The sequence below is a fragment of the Protobothrops mucrosquamatus genome, unplaced genomic scaffold (genome assembly GCF_001527695.2).
Source record: "Protobothrops mucrosquamatus isolate PMUCROS unplaced genomic scaffold, P.Mucros_1.0 scaffold102, whole genome shotgun sequence".
NCBI classification, from domain to species: domain Eukaryota; kingdom Metazoa; phylum Chordata; class Lepidosauria; order Squamata; family Viperidae; genus Protobothrops; species Protobothrops mucrosquamatus.
This window is the reverse complement of record NW_015386475.1, coordinates 151,686-174,512: the sequence shown is the minus strand read 5'-3', so window position 1 is coordinate 174,512 and position 22,827 is coordinate 151,686. Positions and strand designations below refer to the sequence as shown.

At 35.2% G+C, this 22,827-nt stretch overlaps 2 protein-coding genes across 2 annotated transcripts in view; one reads left to right on the top strand and one right to left on the bottom strand.

Moving 5' to 3' along the window:
* The window catches only part of HAL (histidine ammonia-lyase), an 18,577-nt gene extending 5,121 nt beyond the window's left edge, over positions 1 to 13,456 (top strand). The window contains exons 9-20 of the mRNA XM_015812642.1: positions 206 to 345; positions 2,217 to 2,264; positions 3,411 to 3,558; positions 5,791 to 5,886; positions 6,333 to 6,391; positions 7,825 to 7,905; positions 9,027 to 9,092; positions 9,198 to 9,363; positions 10,441 to 10,575; positions 12,145 to 12,253; positions 12,365 to 12,434; positions 13,301 to 13,456. Coding sequence (XP_015668128.1) covers positions 206 to 345; positions 2,217 to 2,264; positions 3,411 to 3,558; positions 5,791 to 5,886; positions 6,333 to 6,391; positions 7,825 to 7,905; positions 9,027 to 9,092; positions 9,198 to 9,363; positions 10,441 to 10,575; positions 12,145 to 12,253; positions 12,365 to 12,434; positions 13,301 to 13,456 — 1,274 coding nt within the window. The remainder of the gene's footprint in view (positions 1 to 205; positions 346 to 2,216; positions 2,265 to 3,410; positions 3,559 to 5,790; positions 5,887 to 6,332; positions 6,392 to 7,824; positions 7,906 to 9,026; positions 9,093 to 9,197; positions 9,364 to 10,440; positions 10,576 to 12,144; positions 12,254 to 12,364; positions 12,435 to 13,300) is intronic.
* Positions 13,457 to 15,568: 2,112 nt separating this feature from the next.
* AMDHD1 (amidohydrolase domain containing 1) overlaps positions 15,569 to 22,827 on the bottom strand; it is a 15,969-nt gene continuing 8,710 nt past the window's right edge. The window contains exons 5-9 of the mRNA XM_015812641.1: positions 21,958 to 22,183; positions 18,689 to 18,813; positions 17,128 to 17,221; positions 16,176 to 16,336; positions 15,569 to 15,889 (exon numbers count right to left, since the gene is read on the bottom strand). Coding sequence (XP_015668127.1) covers positions 15,784 to 15,889; positions 16,176 to 16,336; positions 17,128 to 17,221; positions 18,689 to 18,813; positions 21,958 to 22,183 — 712 coding nt within the window. The 3' untranslated portion in view covers positions 15,569 to 15,783. The remainder of the gene's footprint in view (positions 15,890 to 16,175; positions 16,337 to 17,127; positions 17,222 to 18,688; positions 18,814 to 21,957; positions 22,184 to 22,827) is intronic.

The window sequence follows — 22,827 nt, the reverse complement described above, 5'->3', positions numbered from 1 at the left end:
ATCTTGACTTATTTCACCATGTATGGTGGATACCCCTGTAACCTAGGATAGTGGTAGTGAATAGAGAAAGCTATTGTACCTGTTGAAAGGCAACAGGGTAATTTTGGTTTGTCTTCCTATTCAGTGGGAACTATAATTAAAGTGCTCTGCTAAAGATGTATCTCAAACAAAGAGAAGCCCTAACCAAAGTAATTTTCCTCCACAGCATCCTGCCTGCCCTACATCCCAGAGCAAGGGACTGTTGGAGCCAGTGGAGACTTAGCACCTCTTGCCCATCTTGCCCTGGGACTCATTGGCGAAGGAAAGATGTGGTCCCCAAAGAGTGGATGGGCTGATGCAAAATATGTAAGAGAGATATTTTCTAATGTAAATGGTACATGTGCTAATGGGAGAAATCCAAAGGGAATATTTGGGAAATATCTTTAGTACCCCCAACAGATCACAGGTAAGACTTCATGGCCTCAGGTCTCACTATCAAGCAAGACACTACAACAAGCAGGCTGGAGGTGAAGTGATGACTTCAATTCATGAAGTCTGCAGGGGCATTTTAAATGCTTCCTGCATTTTCCATTGCATCCATGAATGCCTATGGGATGGCCATGAAGAAGAATCAGTTTTGATCTCTAGTTTTTAATAAAGCTTTTCTCAGCCTGGACTTTCCACCTCATGTGTTAGATTTTAATGAACCATTACTGTCCAAAGTCTAGGACAGAAAATCAAGCAAGTACTTGAACTCATTTCCATCTATTATTTTCTCCTTTACACAATTCAATATAGTTATACAAATCTATGTCCTGCTAGCAGCAAAGAGACACATTTGATAAATAAATGCCATCATGGAATGGGAACTTTTTATTTTATAATCAAACATCTTAAGATGCCAAGCAAACTGTACAGAACAACAAATTAAGCAAATTAATTTGTTAATAAAATATACTCTAAATACATATTTACCTACATGTAATGTACATTCAAATCAGTTTTGACTCCTAGAAACTGCCTGGATAAACACAGTTTTCTTAGTTTGTCAGAAGTAGCTTGAGAGTGAATGATTGGCCAAAATTATCCAGCTAGTTTCATTTCTAAGGCAGGCCTTGTGCCTTTAATCATTATATCAAACTGGCTCTCATCTTCATATATTCTAACTAATATATTTGTAGCCTTTAAAGCATTATTAAGATTTCCCCCCCCTTGATTTTCTTTGTAACATCTTTTTAGAAATTAATATAATTTCAGAAAATGCCACTTCAGTTAAAAATTTCTGGAAAATCTTGTTTGATAGTATTAGAATTTTTAAAATCTATCTAGGGAGACCTTTATATACTGTATAAAGAATATATGGCATACTTTCATAGTATATATATTTTTTTTAAAAATCAGACTGTTTTATATTATTACAGAAGATTAATTGGATCTATAGTCTGAATAAGGTGAAGTATATATAAGAGACATGGAGATGCATAAGACAGCCCTGTTCTCCCAAATTACTAAATTGCCTGTTCTAAGTAATACCTACAATATAAAGGGCTTCTACAGATAGTCCTCAATTTATGACTGGTCTTTTAACAACCATTCAAAGTTATGATGACCTCAGAAAGGGTTCTTTAAAATTGTAAAATTTTGTGCCCCTTTTCCTGTGATCACATGATTGCATTTTGGGCACTTGATAAAGTGCTCACATTTATGACTGATTGCCCCATTGAACAGTCATGTGACTGTAATTTGCAATTTTTTTTCCTGGTCTCCGACATTTTTGCCAGTTTCCAGCAAAAAAATATCCATTTAGCAGAATGGATTCATTTAACAACTGCATGATTCGCTTAACAATTGCCATAAAATGGTCCAAAATTGAGTCCAGTCATGTGGTGCCTAACTTATAAGCACAACAATTTAAACCAAAATTCTGGTTTTGATTATGTCCTAAGTCAAGGACTACCTGTACTCTAGCTTGCTTGACTATGAATAAAAGTCTCTGTGTAACTGCAAACATTAATATTCCAGGGTTCCTGGTCATGGGAAAGTGTGTGCTTCAGTTGAAGCAAACACAATTAGAAGCCACCTACTGCCTGAGGAGAAGCATTTCACTAAGTTAAGGCAATCTGAAGAAAAACATTGGAACTGGAACATTTAACACAATACAAATGTGTTAAATGGTTATATACAGAAAAAAAAGTTCCATAATAAACTTAATAAACTTTCTTGGTACTGCTTTATAGGTGCTGGAAGCTCATGGACTCAAACCAATTACTTTAAAGCCAAAGGAGGTAATAAAATGCATGTTTGTTTCCCAATATCACAGTTTCGATTGGCAGATAATTTATTATATAGGTACATAATGCAGCACTGAATTGTTTTAGTGAATCAAAGAGGCCTGTATCTTCTGCAGAAAAAATGTAAAGTTGACTTGGGCATAGGGCTTCATTCTCCCACTTTCCTTCTTTTTTAAAACCATACAATCTTTTCCTCCCCTTATAGCTCATTCATATGCCCAAGGTCCACATAAGTTTCTTTTACATATTCTTATTTAGCTGTGGCTAGATTGCAGCTGAGTACTCAGCACAGGATTACGGTAATTGAACTTTGCTTTATATAATGAAAGTTTTCCTTATGTAGTTGAATGGAATATACTTGAGTGTTTTGCATTTACTGCTTCCTTGCATAGACACTTAAGAAAAGAGGTGTCAACCGACCCATTTGGCACATCCCCCCCCTCAAAAAAAACTCCTGGCATGTAGGAACTACTAAGAATAAAACTTTACTGAAAGATCCATTTAGGCACAGCAGAAGCAAAGTCAGTTCTGAGGTTTTTCCACGAAAACCCACCTAGGTAAAATCCCCTTTTCACCCCGGGCTGCCCATACTTCATTGTCCACCTATTACACTCAGTACTTTTGTTTTGGGAAAACATTCTGCTCCAGCTGGTAGATCTGAGAACTTGGCCGTAGTGGTTATCGCCTCTTCAGCGGCAGAAGGGTCTCATGCATTCCCCACACTAGGAATTTACCGACCGCCGTCCCTTTTCTATTTGGCAAACTGCGAGCTGAAGGTTGATGCAGAAAACGAAGAAAGCGAGTCAGCTTTCTTAAATTAACTATATGTGAAACACTCAAGAGATTCAGACTGAAGCTTCATGTCTTCATGGAGTTTTCTAGATGACAGGAGTGCTAGGAAGGTAAATTGTAGCCAGTCATGAGATATGACTATCAGAAAGGTAATTTCAAGTTGAACAAATGTTGGAATGAAGGACTTAAATAGCTTCTTTCCCCACCCAATATTTCTTGATATTGCTTTGGGCTGAAGCACAAGAGGAAACATCTTGTGTGGTTTGGGCCAGGAAAATATAGGAAGGACATACAAATGTCTTTGAACAGAAAGACTCACTGAATATAACCCTTGGCGTTTCTTTGAAGGGTCTGGCTCTTATCAATGGAACACAAATGATAACTTCTCTGGGATGCGAAGCAGTTGAAAGGGCCAGTGCAATTGCTAGACAAGCTGACATTGTGGCTGCCCTCACACTGGAAGTTCTCAAGGGCACAACAAAAGCCTTTGATACGGGTTGGTATTTTTAAAGCATAGTTTAGACTAAGGTCTGTCTGTCTGTCTGTCTGTCGGTCTTTCTCACTTTCTCTCTCTGGTAATTTGCTCACTTTCCCTCTGTGGTAATATTCTTTATTCACAGACCTATTCCAGAAAAATCCCTCAGCAATTCTAAAACATATTTTGGTCGTATCTATAAGTCACCTGAGCTTCCCACAAATAATGGACAACAGTATTACAGATTTTTTACAAAATATATACATTAGTTTGCAAATTTGTGGCATACATTTTCAACAATACTAATTCTCACTGTGGCAGCCAAACTAGCATCATCACATAACCAGTAACTTTAGAATAATCCAAAACTTTGCGAAAAATATTTAGGAACATACTTTTAACAGTAACAGTTGCTTGGGAGACCAAACAACTCAATCAGAATAGGTTATGTTCTATACATTATATTCCTGGGCATAGATGTTAGCTGATTGCTGTGGGCAGAGAATGGAAGTAAAATGGAAGTAATCATTTTTTTTAAAAAAAGAATACTGTTTGGATCCCAAACAAAAGCACTCCATACATTATACCATTTTATATTAGGTCCCATTCATTGAAAGAAATTGGAATACACTGAATGATCGCCAAATGTTTTATACCACACTGCTAGATTTTAATTGATTACAACTTTAAATTATTTTTTCCTGTATTACATTCCCCTTAAATATAGTCTTAAGTTTATACAAAACTAAATAAGAAAGCTTTGTTTTCACAAGTAAAGGGAAACTGTTACCTCTTTATCTTGATTGCTTTTTTGTTATTTATTGCTGTTTAAATTAATAACAAGAAAGAAAAGAACAAATAGGAAAATAATATCGGTAAGGGCATACATAGTCAATGAGATTAAAAAAAACATTAAAAGTGCTGTAATGAAAAAGTGAAAAAATATGACCAAAACATTTTACAGGTAGTCCTTGACTTATGACCACCACTGACCCCAAAATTTCTATTGCTACGTAAAACAAGTGAGTTTTGTCCCATTTTATGACCTTTCTTGCCACAGTTGTTAAGTGAATCACCACAGTTGTTAAATTAATAGCACAGTTGTTAAGTGAATCTAGTTTCCCCATTAGATTTGCTTGTCAGAAGGTTGCAAGAGGTAATCACATGATCCCAGGACACTGCAACCGTCATAAATACATGCCAGTTGCCAAGCATCCAAATTTTGATCAAGTGATCATGAGGATGCTGCAACTATCATAAGTGTGAAAATGGTTGTAAATTACTCTTTTCAGTGCTATTGTGACTTCAAATGGTCACCAAACAAATGATTGTAAGTTGAGGACTACCTGTAAACTTTTGTATGATACGTCATTATATCAATAAACAGATTCAATTCTATATATATTTGTCTAATGCAAATATTATTCAAAATGTATATATTTCTGATACATTTATATGACTATTTTTAACCTACTGTATTCTTTATAAATGAATCTGATATTTCATTATACTTGTCCATACAAAGTTTATGTCTATCAGCTCATGTATGGCAAATATAATCACTGAGTGGCAGAATTTATCTTTCCAGTATTGCAGTAGTAAGGGCACAGAGAATTCATTTGCACTGTTGGTTTCAAATCTCATGTAGTTCAGGAAATATTATCCTCTGAGAATTTTAGTTTTTGTCATATAATCATGTTAACGTAATCCATTCCTTTCTCCCAAAACTTGGTAAATATAGGGCACTGTAAAAACATGTGTTTTAAAGATGCATTATTCTTATTACATCTTTAAAAATGTTGTTTTGACATTCCTTATCTATACAAATGTAGTGAAATCCACTAAATTCCAAATATCTTTTTTTGTTGTATAAGTCATAATTTGAGGTTCATTGACATTCTTGCTATAAAGGTAGTTCTTGGCTCACAACCATAATGGAGGCTACTCATTATGGTCAGAAGACATGACAGCCATTAAGGGAAATGCCCACATTTTTGCCTTATGACACCCCCCCACCCCTGCTCTCCTTGATGCAGTCATTAAATGAACTCATCGGGTCATTAAACAAAGCAAGAGTTGCCTCATGGGTCCCAGGAGAAGCCCTGGGAGGCCTAGCACAGGCAGATTTCCCCCCATATCTCCATGTTTTTCTCAATTTTCAAAGGTGCCCATAAAGTCAATTTGGTCAAATTTCAATCCTCCTTCATTTATTTTCTGCAAATATTTTACCTCTTTATCCTTACTTTAAATCAGATATTCATGCACTGCGACCACATCAAGGGCAGATTGAGGTAGCTTTTCGATTCAGGTCTCTTTTAGATTCTGATCATCATCCTTCTGAAATAGCAGGTAAGTAATTATTGGCAGTTGATATATACTTTATTTATCCAATTAGTGCAATCTTTTATTAAAAAACTAAAAATGACATTTCTGCTTAATTGAAAATAGTATTTTGAGTCATGACTACTATTTGTTGCTAAAAAAATCACACATATAGAATATTTAGAATTCATTAAACATGTTATAATATAAAATTAGTCTGAATATAGAACTTACCTGTAAACACATGACATGTACATTTCATTGTAAAATAATAAAATATTATTCGCACCAAAATTCAATATACTGTTACTATGTGAATCCAGAGTTACAGAAGTGAAAACAGTTGCCACATAACTCATATACAAAATATTTTGATGCAAATCCCATATTTTAATACCGCACTGTGAAGATTTCACCAAAATATTAATGCAGGTCTTCCAAAACAAACATTATTTGCTTTGTTTCTTTTACAGAATCACATAGATTTTGTGATAGAGTGCAAGATGCGTACACATTACGTTGTTGTCCTCAGGTAAAGCTTCAGAAATTCCTTCAGATATACAACATGTAGCCAGAATCTTAATATACTTTCCAAATTAACCAAAGTTAATTTTATAAGCAAGTGCAATTCACAAGTAAAACTAATGACATTAACAAAAAAAAAATACCAATTCCAACAATTGTACTTAAAAATGACACTTAATAAGTAGTACTACCTGCATGCAGCTAAGTGGCAGCATCCAGTTACCTTTGACTGAAGTCAGAAAAATTAGACAGGCAAGCAAGTAGATTAGAAATCAACAGGAAATCCCAGGGCTGCAGGCTAATTGCAGAAAATGACTTCTTAGATAAAGACAACAGGAGATCATTTTCAAATTGTTCTCAGGAAAATTTCACTCAATTTTTACTTGAAAGAGACTTACTTCAGCATGTGGGCCTCTAAATACTCACAGTCTGAGCAAGTTATAGTATCTAGTCAATCTTGCCTGAAGTTCAGACAAGTTCACTTGTCTTATCAGTAAGGTAATTTTGATTGGATATAACCAGTGCTTTTTTTGTAAAAAAAAAAAAAAAAAGGTGCAGGAACTCACACATGTCATACAACCCGCCTTGCCTACCCTACTCCATTCTGGGCATTCTATGACAAAAAAAGCCCTGGATATAACATAATATGTAGGTCCTATCCTGAATATCAGGGTTTTAGTACTTGCAAAAAACAGCCTGGAAGAAGATAGTAATAAACCATTTCCTATTGCTGCCAACATTTTATGGACATCTTTATCAAAGTCACCAGGAACTTCTTTGACTTCAAAGAGATTATACTGTACGAAAAAATGTTTTCCAAACAGATTATATTTGTTACAGAAGTAGAATCTATATGGAATGATCATTTCAAAGAATGAAATTCTTGGCTGAATAATTCAATTAGTTGAATAATTCAATTAGTTAAATAATTCTAGAGAATAATTTAACAATAGTGAAAAATTGTCACCTGTGAATAAATTATTTATAACAAAGTAAGCATTGCTGCATGCACTATAGTAATAGTTAAACTTATTAAACACATGCAGCTTATTGCATAGGAAACTTACGCAGAGATATTTTGCAGGCTTTGTTTATTGAGTGAACACAATGTCTACCTTTCCTTGACTCCATATGTTCTGCCCACACTTGTGATCCAACCAAACATCAATCCTGTAAAGTATGATGTGAATATAAGCTGCATACTTGTATTGTCTACAAAGTATCAGGCATTATTATGAAACTAATGTTCTGTTTAATCAACAAAGATGGAAAGAGTGGACTTGTTTTAACAGAATTTTGAACTGAAGCCTCTGCTTATATTGGCTGAGAATGTAGAAAGTTACAGTTCAACACATACAGAGGGTGACAGGTTGAGAAGGTTAACTCTAAAATGAATAATGGTTTACCAAAAAATAAATAACTTCTACCTTTTTCTTATAGGTTCATGGTGTTGTGAATGACACAATTACCTTTGTAAAGAACATAATTACCACAGAGCTCAATAGTGCAACAGACAATCCTGTATCCTTTTTTTAAAAAAAAATTACTTTAAGAGTTCTATTACAAGAAGTACATTTGGATTGTGAGAGATTAGATTAGATTAGATTAGATTAGATTAGATTAGATTAGATTAGATTAGATTAGATTAGATTAGATTAAGAAGCACATTTATTCTCTGTAGGATCAAACTATCTTCTTTTGTATTGATTACTCTTTTTTGTACTGCATCCATGTTCATTCATCAGCCTTTCATTCTTGACTCTATGTCTATGTACTTCTTAAATATTCCATTCCCATTCCATTCAAGTTACCTATACATTTCATAATATTCAACTTCATGTGACAATGTGGCAGAGTACACTCCTCTATACAAACATTTTTACTTCTTTCAACAAACATTTATTCCTCACAAGAAGCTACATAACATCCACTATCTTTCTACCATCATTTCCATATCTTAAACATTTTCCATTCATTTCCGCATCTCTATAAATATATTCTAAAGTTCACAAATTTATGCATTCATTCTAGTTTTTTCCCCCCTAATATAAGTATAGCTTGCAATTCTTATCTTTGTTTTCTCTTCCAAACCTTTTTCTCATACATGTTAAATTGTAATTCTTGGCTCTTCCTTTCATCACACAATCTATCTAACATTCATTGCAATCCATTCTGTTTCACAGCAAATGGAATGATATTTCAAAGTGCATGTATATTAACTTTCCAATTAACATGCCTCTAATGTCACAATAAGCTATATATTTATTCATAAATACATTAAACATTTAAGGGAAGATCATGTACCGTGATCTGACTCCTAGAACCATTTACTAAATATTTCTTTTTATCTCCTTCATTTTTTAGTTCCATTATTATAACTCTTTTACTATATTTAGCAACCAATCTTCAATTCCATATTTGTGCAGAAACACTCAAGCCTATTGACTTTATCATATATTTTCTATGCATCAAAAGGGTATATGCTTACCTCTCACTCAAATCACTTTAAAAATGATTTGCTAAGTCCCATCTGTACTATGAAATAAGTAAATGAATTAATATATTAAAATTGTGGAGTTTAACCTGATCAAAGGACTCATTTTTAAACCCATCATATTAATTCTTAATTTTGGGGGGTAAAGATGGTTTTTGCCGACCGGAAGGAGACAATTTCTGGAGGAAATTTCCATGGTGAATATCCAGCCAAGGTAGGTGTCTAAAATTTCTTTCTCTAACATGTATTTACTAATATTGAAATTAGGAGGGAGGGAGGATAGCTAAAATTCCTACCTCTAAAACTATTCAACTTGCAGGCTTTAGATTACCTTGCAATTGGTGTCCATGAACTTGCTGCAATTAGTGAAAGGCGAATCGAACGACTCTGTAATCCATCACTCAGTGAATTACCACCATTTTTGGTTACAGAAGGAGGTCTAAATTCTGGTTTCATGATTGCACATTGCACAGCAGCTGCCTTGGGTGAGTACTTAGGCTCACAGGCATTTGAGGACTTGGGAAAATATGAACTTCTTACCTGAAATTGGGAGTATTGATAACAGTGCATTCTGTCTGTTTTATGATAGTACTGTAGCGCATACAATTTTTTTGACAATTTCTTGTGCATAACTCTTTGCATCTAAGACTATCAATTACAATCTGGCACTGTGCCAAAACTTCTATACATTGACAGCATGATTCTCTATATGCAATATCATCTTAGAATAAATAATAGTCTGGCTTATAGGCTTATTCCCAGATATATACGCATAATATAGCATATATATTGAAAGCCTTCCTGAGCATAGAAAATATTGTGTAGGTAGATGGAAAAATACACTCAGTTATATAGAAATATTGTGGAAGCTAATATCCCACCATGGTTGGGCTATTTCATCAAGGCAACAATCTGAAGCTTACTTTCGAATCAACCATTCGAAAAGAAAAAAAAGATACAAAGAAAAAAAAGATACAAAGTTTATGGAAGGTCTGCACAGTATCTATCTATCTACCTGAAGTACCTCCCCATCACAAGCCTCTCTCTGATGACTCACACCTGGCCCATCACAAGACCCTCTCTTGACACTCCCACACCTGAAGCCCTTGTATAAGTAGAACACTGACACAGACACCCACTAAATACTGCTAAAGAGGTTACCTAGCCTGATAAGGAAAAGTTCAGAAACCAACCCTCCAACTCGGAGAACGAACCTTCACCCTCATCCTACACCCGAGCTACAGATATTCACCACTACAGTATTGCAAGTTCTTTATTTTTTTATTTTGAATATGTAAACAGTTACATGTATATAGTTAAGTAGACATTCAGCTTTGATGAAGAAAGATACCAAACTCAACTTTAGACTAGGCAGAACTTACTGTTGGCTTCTGTTCACTTCAGGATACATTGAAATGTAGAATTTGACCACTGCCCAAAGTTTTGGATACAATACTATTATTACAAAGACCTTTAATGGCTGACTGATCTTTATAATGGGACATTGTTTCCATTATTATTTGCTTTTGAGGCCAGCATTTATTTCTTCTGGACTTTTGCAGTTTCAGAGAATAAAGCTTTGTGCCACCCTTCTTCTGTGGACTCTCTTTCAACCAGTGCTGCGACAGAGGATCACGTCTCCATGGGAGGATGGGCTGCAAGAAAAGCACTTAAAGTCATTGAGCATGTGGAACAAGGTAAAGCTAAGTGGCAGTCTCCTAGGAAGACACAGGGCATCACAGCAAAGCTTCACGAGGTACATTTGTGTGTTCGATTCCTATGAGGCTGAACAAAAACAGGATTCCAAGATAGGCAGTGGCACTGTTAGAGATACGAATGGCTGAATCAATGTCGGTTTGATTCTTCTCATTCCTTGCTTTACAGGGTTTGTTTTTAATCATCTATCCAGACAAAATTCATTGGTCTTTTTAAAATCTACAGAGAATTTGCTTCCTTTAAAAATGTGTAAGACCACGTGGACTCTTGGCCTTTTTTTTTCTTTTCACAATATCATTGGAATGTCTCCTATATTCTAGCAGATCATAAGATCACTATTACCTTGCTGCTACAACATTATCTGATAAAGTTGTATTTCTTTGACTCTTTTAAATTTTCTTCCTCTCCTTTTCTTTTACTTCTTTTTAATTGTTTTAACTTTTTATTTTTATGATATATGAAGAATTTTATGTATTGGTCAAAGACCTGCCTATCACAGTCCCACATATTAACAGCAGACTCTTCTTAGAGCTGCTTCAGGAAATACTACAAAAGAGAATCAGTCCCTGAGATGAACCCACTGTTGCTGTGACTTTGTGGAGGTACTTTTGCTACAAAGCTAAAGAAAAAGCAAAGATTCCTGATAAGTTCGTACATTTTCAACAGAGAGTCAGGTTTGGAAGCATGAATATCAATCAGACTGTGTTCACACTGGCATTCATTTTGCCATGAATCTACTGGAATTAAAAACTAGCCTTTGTTCCCAGCAACATCTGTAGCTAAATTCTTTAACATCCCTAATGAGCTTGAGGAGAGATGAAAATCGCTTGGCATCTAAGTGGCACAACAAGACTTTTTAAAGTACAGAACCATTATGAGGGGCATATTTAGGCTCCTTCAGACAACTCAGTGCTTTGAAATGTATTGTAAGCAGCCCCAATGTATAAGGTGTAAGATTGTGAAATATATCAGACTAAAAATATGTTTTTAGTTGTTGATCTTGGATAGATTGTCATAGTATACTTCATTAGAGGCTAAGGTAGCTCAAATGAAAAAGTCTTATCCTTTTTTTTTATTATTCTGTGGGTATCTTATTTTGGCATTTCTGTATTATGAACAGCTTGGTGCAGATGTATTATTAATGGCATTGAATATTATTAAATCATTTTATCTGGTCTGTGACCATAATAAAGATTAGATTTCATGATTACATCGTTTACCAATATTATGACTATGGTGCTTGCCCTCTTTGTTTATTCGTTGTTTATAATTTTGCCTAATGTTTGCACAATGCATGTTAACTTGTGGTCTTGAATTGCCTAATAAATCTACTGTTTAATTTGACTTTTACTTTCCCCTTGATATTTAACCTACAGATCAACTTCTTGCATTTCTTGGCAAATGACAAAATATTTGTATAATTTGTTCAGAAGTCCACTCTCATTCACATCTCAAAGTGCCAACTGGGTTCTGTGACTCCAATCGTTGAGTGTTATATCTTGAACTCTTTTCAGCTAACCAAGCAGTTTCCTATTGCTTTTATTCACTAGTGCTGGCTATAGAACTGTTTGCAGCATGTCAGGGCATTGAGTTTCTACGCCCCCTCAGGACTACAACCCCATTGGAGAAAGTCTATGACCTTGTGCGGTCTGTTGTCAGGTATATCAAACAACTATTCCCACAGATTATAGCTTCTGGGAACATTGGCCAAATATTAACAAAACTATACTAACAGGACTAAATTTAGGATTTTAATTTGATGTTTTTCAGGCCTTGGATAAAAGATCGTTTTATGGCCCCTGACATTGAAGCAACTCACCGATTGCTTGTAGATCAGAAGGCAAGTTGTTGTTATGCATATACATTCATGCAAATAACTTTGTGTACCTAGCAATTGTTGATAATTCCTTACAAGATTTAGTATTCACTGCTTTATGAAAAATATTTAAGTGTTTAACTTAAATAACATGTTAAATATTTAATGATACTCTTCAGATGTGTTAGGACTATAATTCTCATAATTCCCAGTCAACATAAGCAAGATTAAATCAAGGTTGTAGCAGCTACTGTGAGAAAACAATAGCATATTTATTTCAAATACCTATATTTATTTGTTTTCCACTGTCAAAAGTTTCCCCGGTCAGCTCATTAGTGGTAAATGTTGGAAAACAAACAAACGAAAACAAGAAATAATTGGCATAAAATAATTAGCAAGCCAATAAAAACAAATATTTAAACAAGGAAAGGAAAAATGGAATCCGTAAAATGTGGGCAGATAAGGAAGTATTCTTTCACTTGTTACTAAAGAGGTAAAATTGGTGGTAGGCAGATATATGGAATTTCAGAATAAAAAAGAAAAAATTGGGAGGAGTTTTTTTATCTTGACTGGGTGATGTGGGCAAACTGGCTTCAATCAGTTACATTAATAAAATCATAATGAATGAATGAATGAATGAATGAATGAATGAATGATAAAACAAACTTGCCCTCTAAATATTCTGAATGTCAGACCCCATAAGAATTAGCTTTATGGCCAGTAGCGGACACATGTAGGGCAAAACACCTGTAGGGCATCAGTTGCCTGTTCCTAATTTTAGCGTGTCTCCTGTTTATTAGTTATTTTGACATATGCTCCAATATTTTGCTGAGTTTCAGGATCAGACTTTGCCTTTTCTTCTAACTCGCTTTTTTATTTTCTACATCTAGGTTTGGCAAGTAGCTGAACCATACATTGAGAAATACAGAAGGGAACATATTCCAGAATCCAGACCCATTTCCCCAACTGCATTTTCTCTGTCAGCCAGTAAAAGTGCTTCTTGTCACCACCATCACCACAGTGATTATGAAGAACATGAACAGTGAAAACTATCAGAACTGAATCTCAGTATTTCATATGCTGGATCATTTTATGTGTTGTAATATTTCCATAGTTTATTCTAAATGGTATTTTTTTTGGGGGGGGGAGTTATTTTCAAAACCAGAAATACTGATAGAAAAGTTGCTGAAATAATGTTATTATTTCACAAATTTTAAAAAGAGAATAATAGATTTAATTTATTACAAAATTAATGGAGATTGGACTGGAATGCAATCCTATGTAGTAATTACGTTTCATGGCAAAGTTAATAAAATCAACGTCAAGCCAAAATTAAGACAGTTAATATGAAGCAAACTGTTCCAGTATATTAAAATAAATATATTTAATGTTACAGTTTTTACACAAATTAATCCTTAAATCTTTTCAGAAATGAATACTAAATTCATACTTTTACCAAATTAATCCAGCACTAGAATTGTGCATAATACGCAGAAGCAATGAAAGATATTGTAGAAGTATAGTAAAATACAATTTGGTAGCAATCCAAATTTGAAGGCTATAAGCCATATCTTAAAAGTTTTATAAGACTAAGTATTTATACATGTCCTCTTACCCCCAATCTGAGAATATATAGGTTTGTTTAATTAATAAATAAATAGCTGTTGATGGACTTCTTTGCATGATATAGCCTTCTTTGTATCTCTAGTTAACACTGCTAAGGCCAGCTGACTTTGGATTTTTCTGATTTAATGTGGAAGTACTGTTTTCCATCTTTTCCTATACTAAGATGACCAACTTTTTTACAATGAGAAGGACACAAATAAATTGAAGAAAAAAATATCGTAAATAAAACATTTTATTCATTGCAACAATACAGAATACACTATAATATGATAAATGCATAATAAAAACATTTGTAACAATAACATTTTATATTGTAACTATGCTTACATGCCTATTAATTATTATTTAAATGAGTACAAAAGAAGGACTGTCCTCCCTAAAGGAGGNATTGGTCACTTTACCTATACAAGCCTAAATGTGACATTTTAGTGATGACTCATGAGTCTGTGGAAGATTTGAAATTTGCCCATATTCTTTTAGGTGCTTTTGGCTGCTGCAAGCATGTTGCTTTTTCTCCAGTCATGCTTTTTCTCCAGTCGCTGTGTTTTTCCCTCTATGGTTATTTTGTTTTGTTTGGACTGACATGACTTTAAAAGAGGAGTAGCGGCAGTAACACTAATTGAGTGACCTGAACTTGAGCACTTTCTGTAGTTTGTTGGTGCTGCAACAGGTTCTAGCTTATCACAGTCTCTAGTGGTGTTGACAGAGATTATTACTCCAGGGGTTTCTAAAGCAAAGCATAATATATCTGACAGGTGGCTGAAGCTACTGTGCTAGCTATCTGTCCATCCTGCCTCCTCACTCAGTCTCAGCATACACAGTGAAAAGTAAGAGTTGGTTGTCTTAATTGCTGATTGGGAAATCAGTTAACTGCTGCACCTTAAACTGACCCACAATAAGGTGGGTAGGACAGTACCACATGTTGGCCTCATGACTAAGGTGTAGACTGGCTACATAGACAAAACAATGTATGCTGTCTTAGATTGTGTCACCCTATGGACTGGAATAAATTATATTTAACTAGCTGTGTGGATGTGCAGCTACTGAGCGAACCTGGAAACCAGGAATATGAAGCAAAGTTGGGGGTTGTGGTAGAAATCAGAAAATATGAAGCCATATCAAGACAATATTCTAGTCCAAACAGAAAAACTTCTGTGGTCAATCATTCAAACTTCTGGGTTCAATTACCAACTGGATTAAATTACCAGTTACAAATGATCCCATATCTCAGAACATTCAATTGCTATGAAATTGGATTCCTATGGATTACCACAAAAAGAAACCAAACATAAAACAAGATTTCCACATGTGTGTATATAACCCTTCAGTGCTATATTATAAATTGCTCTTCAGTGTCCCCCAATTAAATAAGTTGTGCTATTCACAAGAAATACAAATCAACTTCATGAAGACAAGATAGCAAATGTGCAGTTATTTGAATCTTCTTTATTGTATTCTGACTCTAATGACAAATCATACTGATGAGCTGGAATTAAAAGAAACTGAGAAGATTTAAGACCTATACATATTTATTTCATAATTTGCTGAGAAAAAGGAACATGCTAAAAATGAAATCAGCCATTATTTTTCATTAAAAATAGGAATGAAAATCAATTAAATCCTGGATTTGTGTATGGTAAACAAGCATAATATTCAGGTTTTACATAATTGTGAGAACTTACTAATCACTGTTCTGTGTGCGCTTTGGAGATCTGGCAACTGTGGTATTTATTCTTGTAGAATATACCTAGTATTGCAGAATGCTGTCATTTTTGTAAACAATGTTTCCTTTAATAATTACATATTCAATTAATTCTTGATGGCCACCAAATTGATAGATTAAATGTTCCCACCTGAAAGAAATAGATAGTTATATTTTATGCAGAGAACAGAATAAGAAATACTAGATAGTCTATATGATCAAAAAAGATAAACAGGCACAGGATGATATGGTTAAGTGCCTTCCTATTTAAAAGAAGGCATGAATATCTAGGAAGTCACTATGAACTAAGGGTGACTCAAATGAAATTTCAACTTTTATTATTAGTAATAGCATTATTACTTATAATACTTTCCCAGGTAGCGCAGTCTAACTAATTTCTAATAATGTCAACATTAGTGAAGACTTTACATTCTTACCTTGAAGAGTTAATGATAATAAAATCTCCTTGTTTGCCTTTTTCAATAGACCCCTGAGTGTGAGATCTCCCAAGAGCATAAGCAGCATTAATGGTAGCAGCAGCTAAGGCTTCTTTCATGGACATCTTCATGTTTACACAAGCTAAATGCATGACCATCAGCTAATGAAAAAAACCAAAAGTGCTGTCAGAATTTACTAAATAATAGATCAACAGTTACAGTAGTCACTTTTGAAAGTCTCCAAGCTCAGTTTGATATGAATTCCAAACTATGGCATGATTCAAACCATAAGCAATGTCAGGCATTTTTAAAGTATATTTTATGGAATTAGGCATTCTGATTCATACAATGGGTGGGTTGGAAGAAACAAAAGGGTAAAGGCAATCCCATTCTGTTTTATTAATTATCTTTTTTGTAGCTCAGTGCCTCAGGAGCCTGACCAGGAATGATATCAGCAGAGGGGGCAAGAATGACATTTTCAGTCATTTCTTATCATTTTGGGGTGAAGTGGGGGTTGGAGATGGATGGTTGGGAATTGTTTGTTTTGTGATGGGCAGTTTTCCAAAATTGCATTGATGTTACATAATGGTTTGAAACCACACTTTGGCAATGTAATCTTGGGAGATCCAGAGACTACAAAAGAGAGAATAATAATCTCTACATGACCCATGAATTACACTTGATAAACTCAAGTCTATCTGCATGGATTTCAAGTGTTCAAAAAAAATTTCCTTCTGGAAAAAAATGTGGAAAACTGCTTTCTGCATGAGGCTACTTCATACTATCAGCATATAAAACCCCACCATTCGGTTCATAATTAAATTCATAGATCACTAATATAAAAAAATGAAACAAAATATTTTTATATCTACATTCTGAGATTATAAGAAGAAAAGGAACAGTGAATGAACAATCATTATGATTCCAATAACCACCAGTATAGCAGCATTACCATAGAACAACAGTAAGCATTTGGATTAAAATCACTGCCAAGAGCCACAATCATTCCCTCTTTCAACATTTTTCTAGCTTGAGGCTGTTTCAATCTAAAAGAAAAGGAAAAAAGTAAAACAAAATGGAAAAACAAAATAAAATGCATTAGCTCATTTGCCATATATAAATTGAAATGTTCTAAAATTACAAAGGGAAAAAGCTGATTTCTTTCTGCAATGGGATGATAAAGGTTCAGGATGGTAAGGTTACATCACTAGGTCTTTTAAACCTGGCAAAGTTTTAATTAGAAACTTCAGAACTAGAAAATTAAAAAATGATTTATAATTAAATCTTGTGCATGGATGCTTGGAAGTAATACTCATTTAAGTCTCACATGAGTATGGATTCCAATTCGAACTATTAAAACTGTCAGAAATAAGTACACACACACACACACACACACACACATCTAGGTGCTATGAAGAACAATTCAGCAGAGCTTAGTTGAAACTCTCAATGGAAACAATGGAATTCTTATCTCCATCATCTCTATATGACCATCAGACAGTACTTTATACTGTAGTAAGCATGGAATTCCCCTCAATCTTGGGTCTTCTTTGTGTGAATACTCCACTCACATGGACATTCTTGTTCACATGGGACAAATAGTTAACTTTACTAACCCACTATTTCAGCCTTGACCAGTATATCAAAAATTTCAAAGTTCTGAAATACCAGAATAAGAGTAAGGATGTTTTAGAAAACTTAGATAATGCAGACCTGCTAACTCATCCTTACTGAATACTGAATTTGTTGACATTGTAAAAATAATGAATCCTTGTTTCATATGTCAATAGCTTTATTGTTATTGTGAGCTCTCTAGAGTTATGCTTTAATATGGGTGGCCATACAAACATTTTAAATAAATTAATTAAAAAATAAATATATTCTAAAATGGGCTTTGTTTTAAGTAATCTTACTCTCTTTCAAGTTGTGCAAAGTCAATATTAAAGTTGAAACTGAAGCTATGTAGCATAATTCTTACAACTCATTTGTAAGGCCCAGTGAGTTCCATGAGAGATACTCCTTATACAGACTTCCCCAATATAAAATATTTATATATAACCTAATACAGTGGTGGCGAACTTATGGCACGCGTGCCAGAGGCGGCACTCAGAGCCCTCTCTGTGGGCACGTGTGCTGTTTCCCCAGCCCCACCTCCCCCCGCAGCCCCCTCCTTATGAGCAGCTCCCTCGGTGGAGAGTTGCCCCCGGGCGTGGCCCATGCAGAGCAGCACAGCCAAGGACATGGCAGCCGGGCATCAGGAACAAGACTCCACCCTTGCGCCCCGTCGCACACAGATGATGCTGCGGGGCGTGGGCAGAGGGCACGGCCACCATGGCGCTGCTGGGCTGCCTGGGCAATCTGCTGCAGCGGGCCATGGAGGCGGTGGGTGGCCCTGTGGGCAGGGTGGGGGGCAGAGTGGGGGTGGGGCGGTTTTGGGGCACTTCGTCTCTCAAAGGTTGGCCATCACTGGCCTAATATATAGCCTAATATCCAGATTATAGCATTGCATTTACCTCAGGATGTAGGCAGTGGTTGGCAATAGGACAGCTGCACATTTTGCCTGGGCCATGGCAACAATTCCTTCATCACTAATTTCTTCTAGATGACTTATAGCTTGTGCTCCCAGTTCAGCTCCAAGCTATGGTGACAAATGTAAGGTGACAAAGAAGCATCAATGAAATGTAAAATAAAATTCAAGCATCTGACATTGACTGGCTCCACCACTCTCTTCAGAATAACCATTCTCCTCAGATAACAGAGAACACATACTGCAGCTATCCCAAGGCCATTCATCTAGCCTGATGCCTCAGATGTGGTGGAATATGCTACCTACTAACCGCCAATGTAATGTAATGTAATGTAATGTAATGTAATGTAATGTAATGTAATGTAATGTAATGTAATGTAATGTAATAATGTAATAATAGAATAGAATAGAATAGAATAGAATAGAATAGAATAGAATAGAATAGAATAGAATAGAATATATTTAGCCAAAATATGATTAGATACACAAGGAATTTGTCTCCGATGCAAAATCTATCAGTGTACATGCAAAGCAACAGGGTAATAAAAATCATAATAAGAGGGGGTAATAAAGAAGATAAGAATGATAATAATAATGCTGCAACCATACAACATGGGGTAAATATACTTAGACATAAGACAGTATTGTAAGAATTATATGTTCAGCAGAATGATAGCACAAGGGGAAAAACTGTCCCTATATCTATTTGTTTGGGCATGCAATGCCCTATAGTGGCATCCCAAGGGAAGGCATTGAAACAATATGTCCATGTCCATATCCATATCCAATCCATATCATATCCATATCCATAGCGAATAAGAGATCTTGATAGAAATAGGCAAGAATTGTTACCAAAGTGACAAATATAAAAACATGTCTTAAGTCCGAAAGAAGTAGAAAGAATGTGAAGGCGACTCAGACAGAAACTTTCTGATTCACACAAGTGTAAAAGGGGGAGGAAGTAAAGCACCATAAGACTTGCAAGATTCTGTTAGTATAATCCATTTAATAAAATGTAGCTTTTGCCTTTCTGTGGAGTAGATATTTTGGTCTGGGCTAAAGAGTGGAGCTGACAGTATCACTGTCATGTGGAATGGTAACAAGTACCATTTTAGTCCTTTGTTCAGGACATAAATTGTCTGGGCTGAAATTATTTCAAACTTATTTGATAGAGCCATTGGCCTTGACCTTTGAGTCAATGTTGACTGATGGCTCCTTGGTGCTCTCTGAGCTTGCTTGTTTTCTTGCAGACATTTCATTACCCAAAGTAGGTAACATCATCAGTGCTAATAAGGAGTGCTGTTTGCTGTTGACTCCTGGCAACTGTCTTGGCAAGATTTTCAGAAATGGTTTGCCATTAACTCCTTCCTAGGACTGCAAGAGAGTGACTAGCCCAAGTCACTCAGCTGGCTTTGTAGCAAAGGCCAGACTAGAACTCATGACCTCCCAGTTTCTAGACTTACTTATTTTCTTTTTAGAAACTCCTGAACTTCTTTAGATAGTACTGTATAAAGTACTATATTTGTGCTGTATGAAAGAATTAATATGTCATTAATGGAGAGGAAAACCTGACATAGATTGATTTTAGCTTTGTTGCATTAATATGTTAACTTTTACTGAGAATTCAATACCAGTAGACACGAGGGCTCCTATATGTTATCCCCACAACAGTCTGTAAGGTAAGCTCACCCCAGAAATGGATTGACCCAGAATTACCCAATGAGCTTTGTGGTAAAGCGATAAATCCTATATCAGATGGGTACCAGCCAAACATGTTGGACTTCAGTTTATATATTCTGCATGAGAGTTGAAATCCAATGCAAACAGATGGAAGGCTCCAGGCTGCTAACAGATGGGCCGTATTTGTCTTAGACACAATCATTAGGATTCAAAGAGCATTTCCACTGAGACCACCCTCCCCTTTGCACATTTCCAAATTTCCTTTCCAAAAGGAAAGGAGAGGTTTGCCTGGAATGTGTGTAACTGCTTGTCCAGCTGTTTGAAAAACGTATTTCAAAGCTATGCAAATAAGATATAACAACAACAACAACAACAACAATAATAATAATAATAATAATAATAAGCTTCAGTTATTTCCTGGTCACATTTGCATATCACATGAAAACATGATTTTACAAGTATGGAACTGAGGTCTATAATATTCCAAAAGTTTCAGAGCAGTTCCCAAAACTCCTCCAAAAGCTATTAGCATAGTATGAATTTTTAAAAATGAGACCGGGGGAAGTAATAAAAATATAGAAACGTATTAAATTTAACCCAGTTAAATAACATTTTGTTAATTTGTCCCTGGACTACTATTTTATGAAATGTGGCTTCCTTCATATACTTCAAAACTAAGCGTGATCCTTGGCCTGAAAATAATTGGAGGATCCTGGCTTAATGCGATATAATGAGTCCAGCTCCTGAAATCTAGCTCCTCCTCTCTTTCCTGAAAAACTGGAAGGGGTTGAGAAAGAATTTCTCATATAAAGGGTTTATTATCTGACAGAGGAGGCATAACACTTAAAAATGGAAACATATTTGGATTCCTCTTGGTCAGATGAAAATAAGGAAGGCGAGAAAGGACATGCAGTCAAATTCCCATTGTTCAAAACTACGGTTTATCGTGATATCTAAAAATGGGCCATGGTATATTATGATTGAAATTAATGCAGAAGTTTTCAGATGCCTTTAGAGATCACTATGAAATTTGCTTCTTTTTTTTACATTTCAATGTTTGCTTGAGAGTTATTTTTCCCTAAGTAAAACATGAATAATTACCAGAAGAAAGAGATGACATTAAATTATAATCCATAACTTTATTTTTTGCTTTAATTCATTAAATAGATCAAATATGTTTGGGATATCACCATCACCTTTTAAATACTGTTTAGTTGAAGCTTATATTGGAATATATTGTATTATATAAATTATCAGAATAGTAATGATAATCTTTGGAACAAAGTATGATGGAGCAACTATTAAACTGTATATTGTTAATACAATGAAAAAGATAAAAGGAGAATTCATCCTTTAATTTTATATCGTAAGGAAAAGATAAGCAAAATCAATGTTTGAAAAGTGATCAGCAAAGGTTAGAAGGTTCAGCTTTCTAAAAGATTAACCTCATATGCTGCTGCTACATTTCTCTGTTACTTATTACCAAAATGTTGGCCTGCACATTAGCATGATATGTTTGTCTTTGCTCTTATCTCTGAACAGAATCAAAAGCAAACGCATCTTGGTAAGGCATACCTCAGCACTTCTCATTGGATGCAGCTCATCCCCATGGAAGTTCATTTGTAACCCTATAGCTTTTCCAGCTTGAAGAATTCTTTTGGTAGAACTCAGATCAAACACACCCTTTTCACAGAAGACATCTATATTGTCCACATGTATTTCACCATTAAGGTCAAGTTCCTTCAGTTTAGGAAGATGGGTGTTGACAATGTCATCAGCAGCTTCTGTAGCATTTTTCCCTCTGTTAAAGAGAAAATAAAACAAATCTGCAAAATCAGTGTATGCTCCTCATTCCTTTATGCCTAAAAATCAATAGATGAAGTAAGAATTGTTTGATTATAAGGTGGCCAGAGGATATTATAAATATCCTGCCTTTCACTGTCTAATCATCTCCCCCTCAGTCTGCAACTCTCTGATTTCCCGCTTTCCATTATTTCCTGCAGAAAGACATTATGAAAAAACTCCTTCCTTTCGTTGTGTTTTTTCAAGAGCGACACTACTTTCACAAGTAGTAGCAATAGCACCTAGTGTATACCATAGTGCTTTACAGCATTCTCTGAGCGGTTTACAGAGTCAGCATATTGCCCCCAATAATTTGGGTCCTCATTTTACCAACCTTGGAAGCATGGAAGGCTGAGTCAACCTTGAGCCAGTCAGGATCAAACTGCTGGCAGTTTAATTTAATTTAATTTAATTTAATAATTTAATTTATATACCGCCCTTCTCCCGTAGGACTCAGGGCGGTGCACAGCATATTAAAACAGACAAACAAAATACATCAAAAAACAAAAAACCCCCATAAAACCAAATTAAAAGCCAAATATTAGAAGCTGTGTGTCAATTAAAATTTTCTTAAAATCATCCCTACCTAAAATCCTCCCTAGG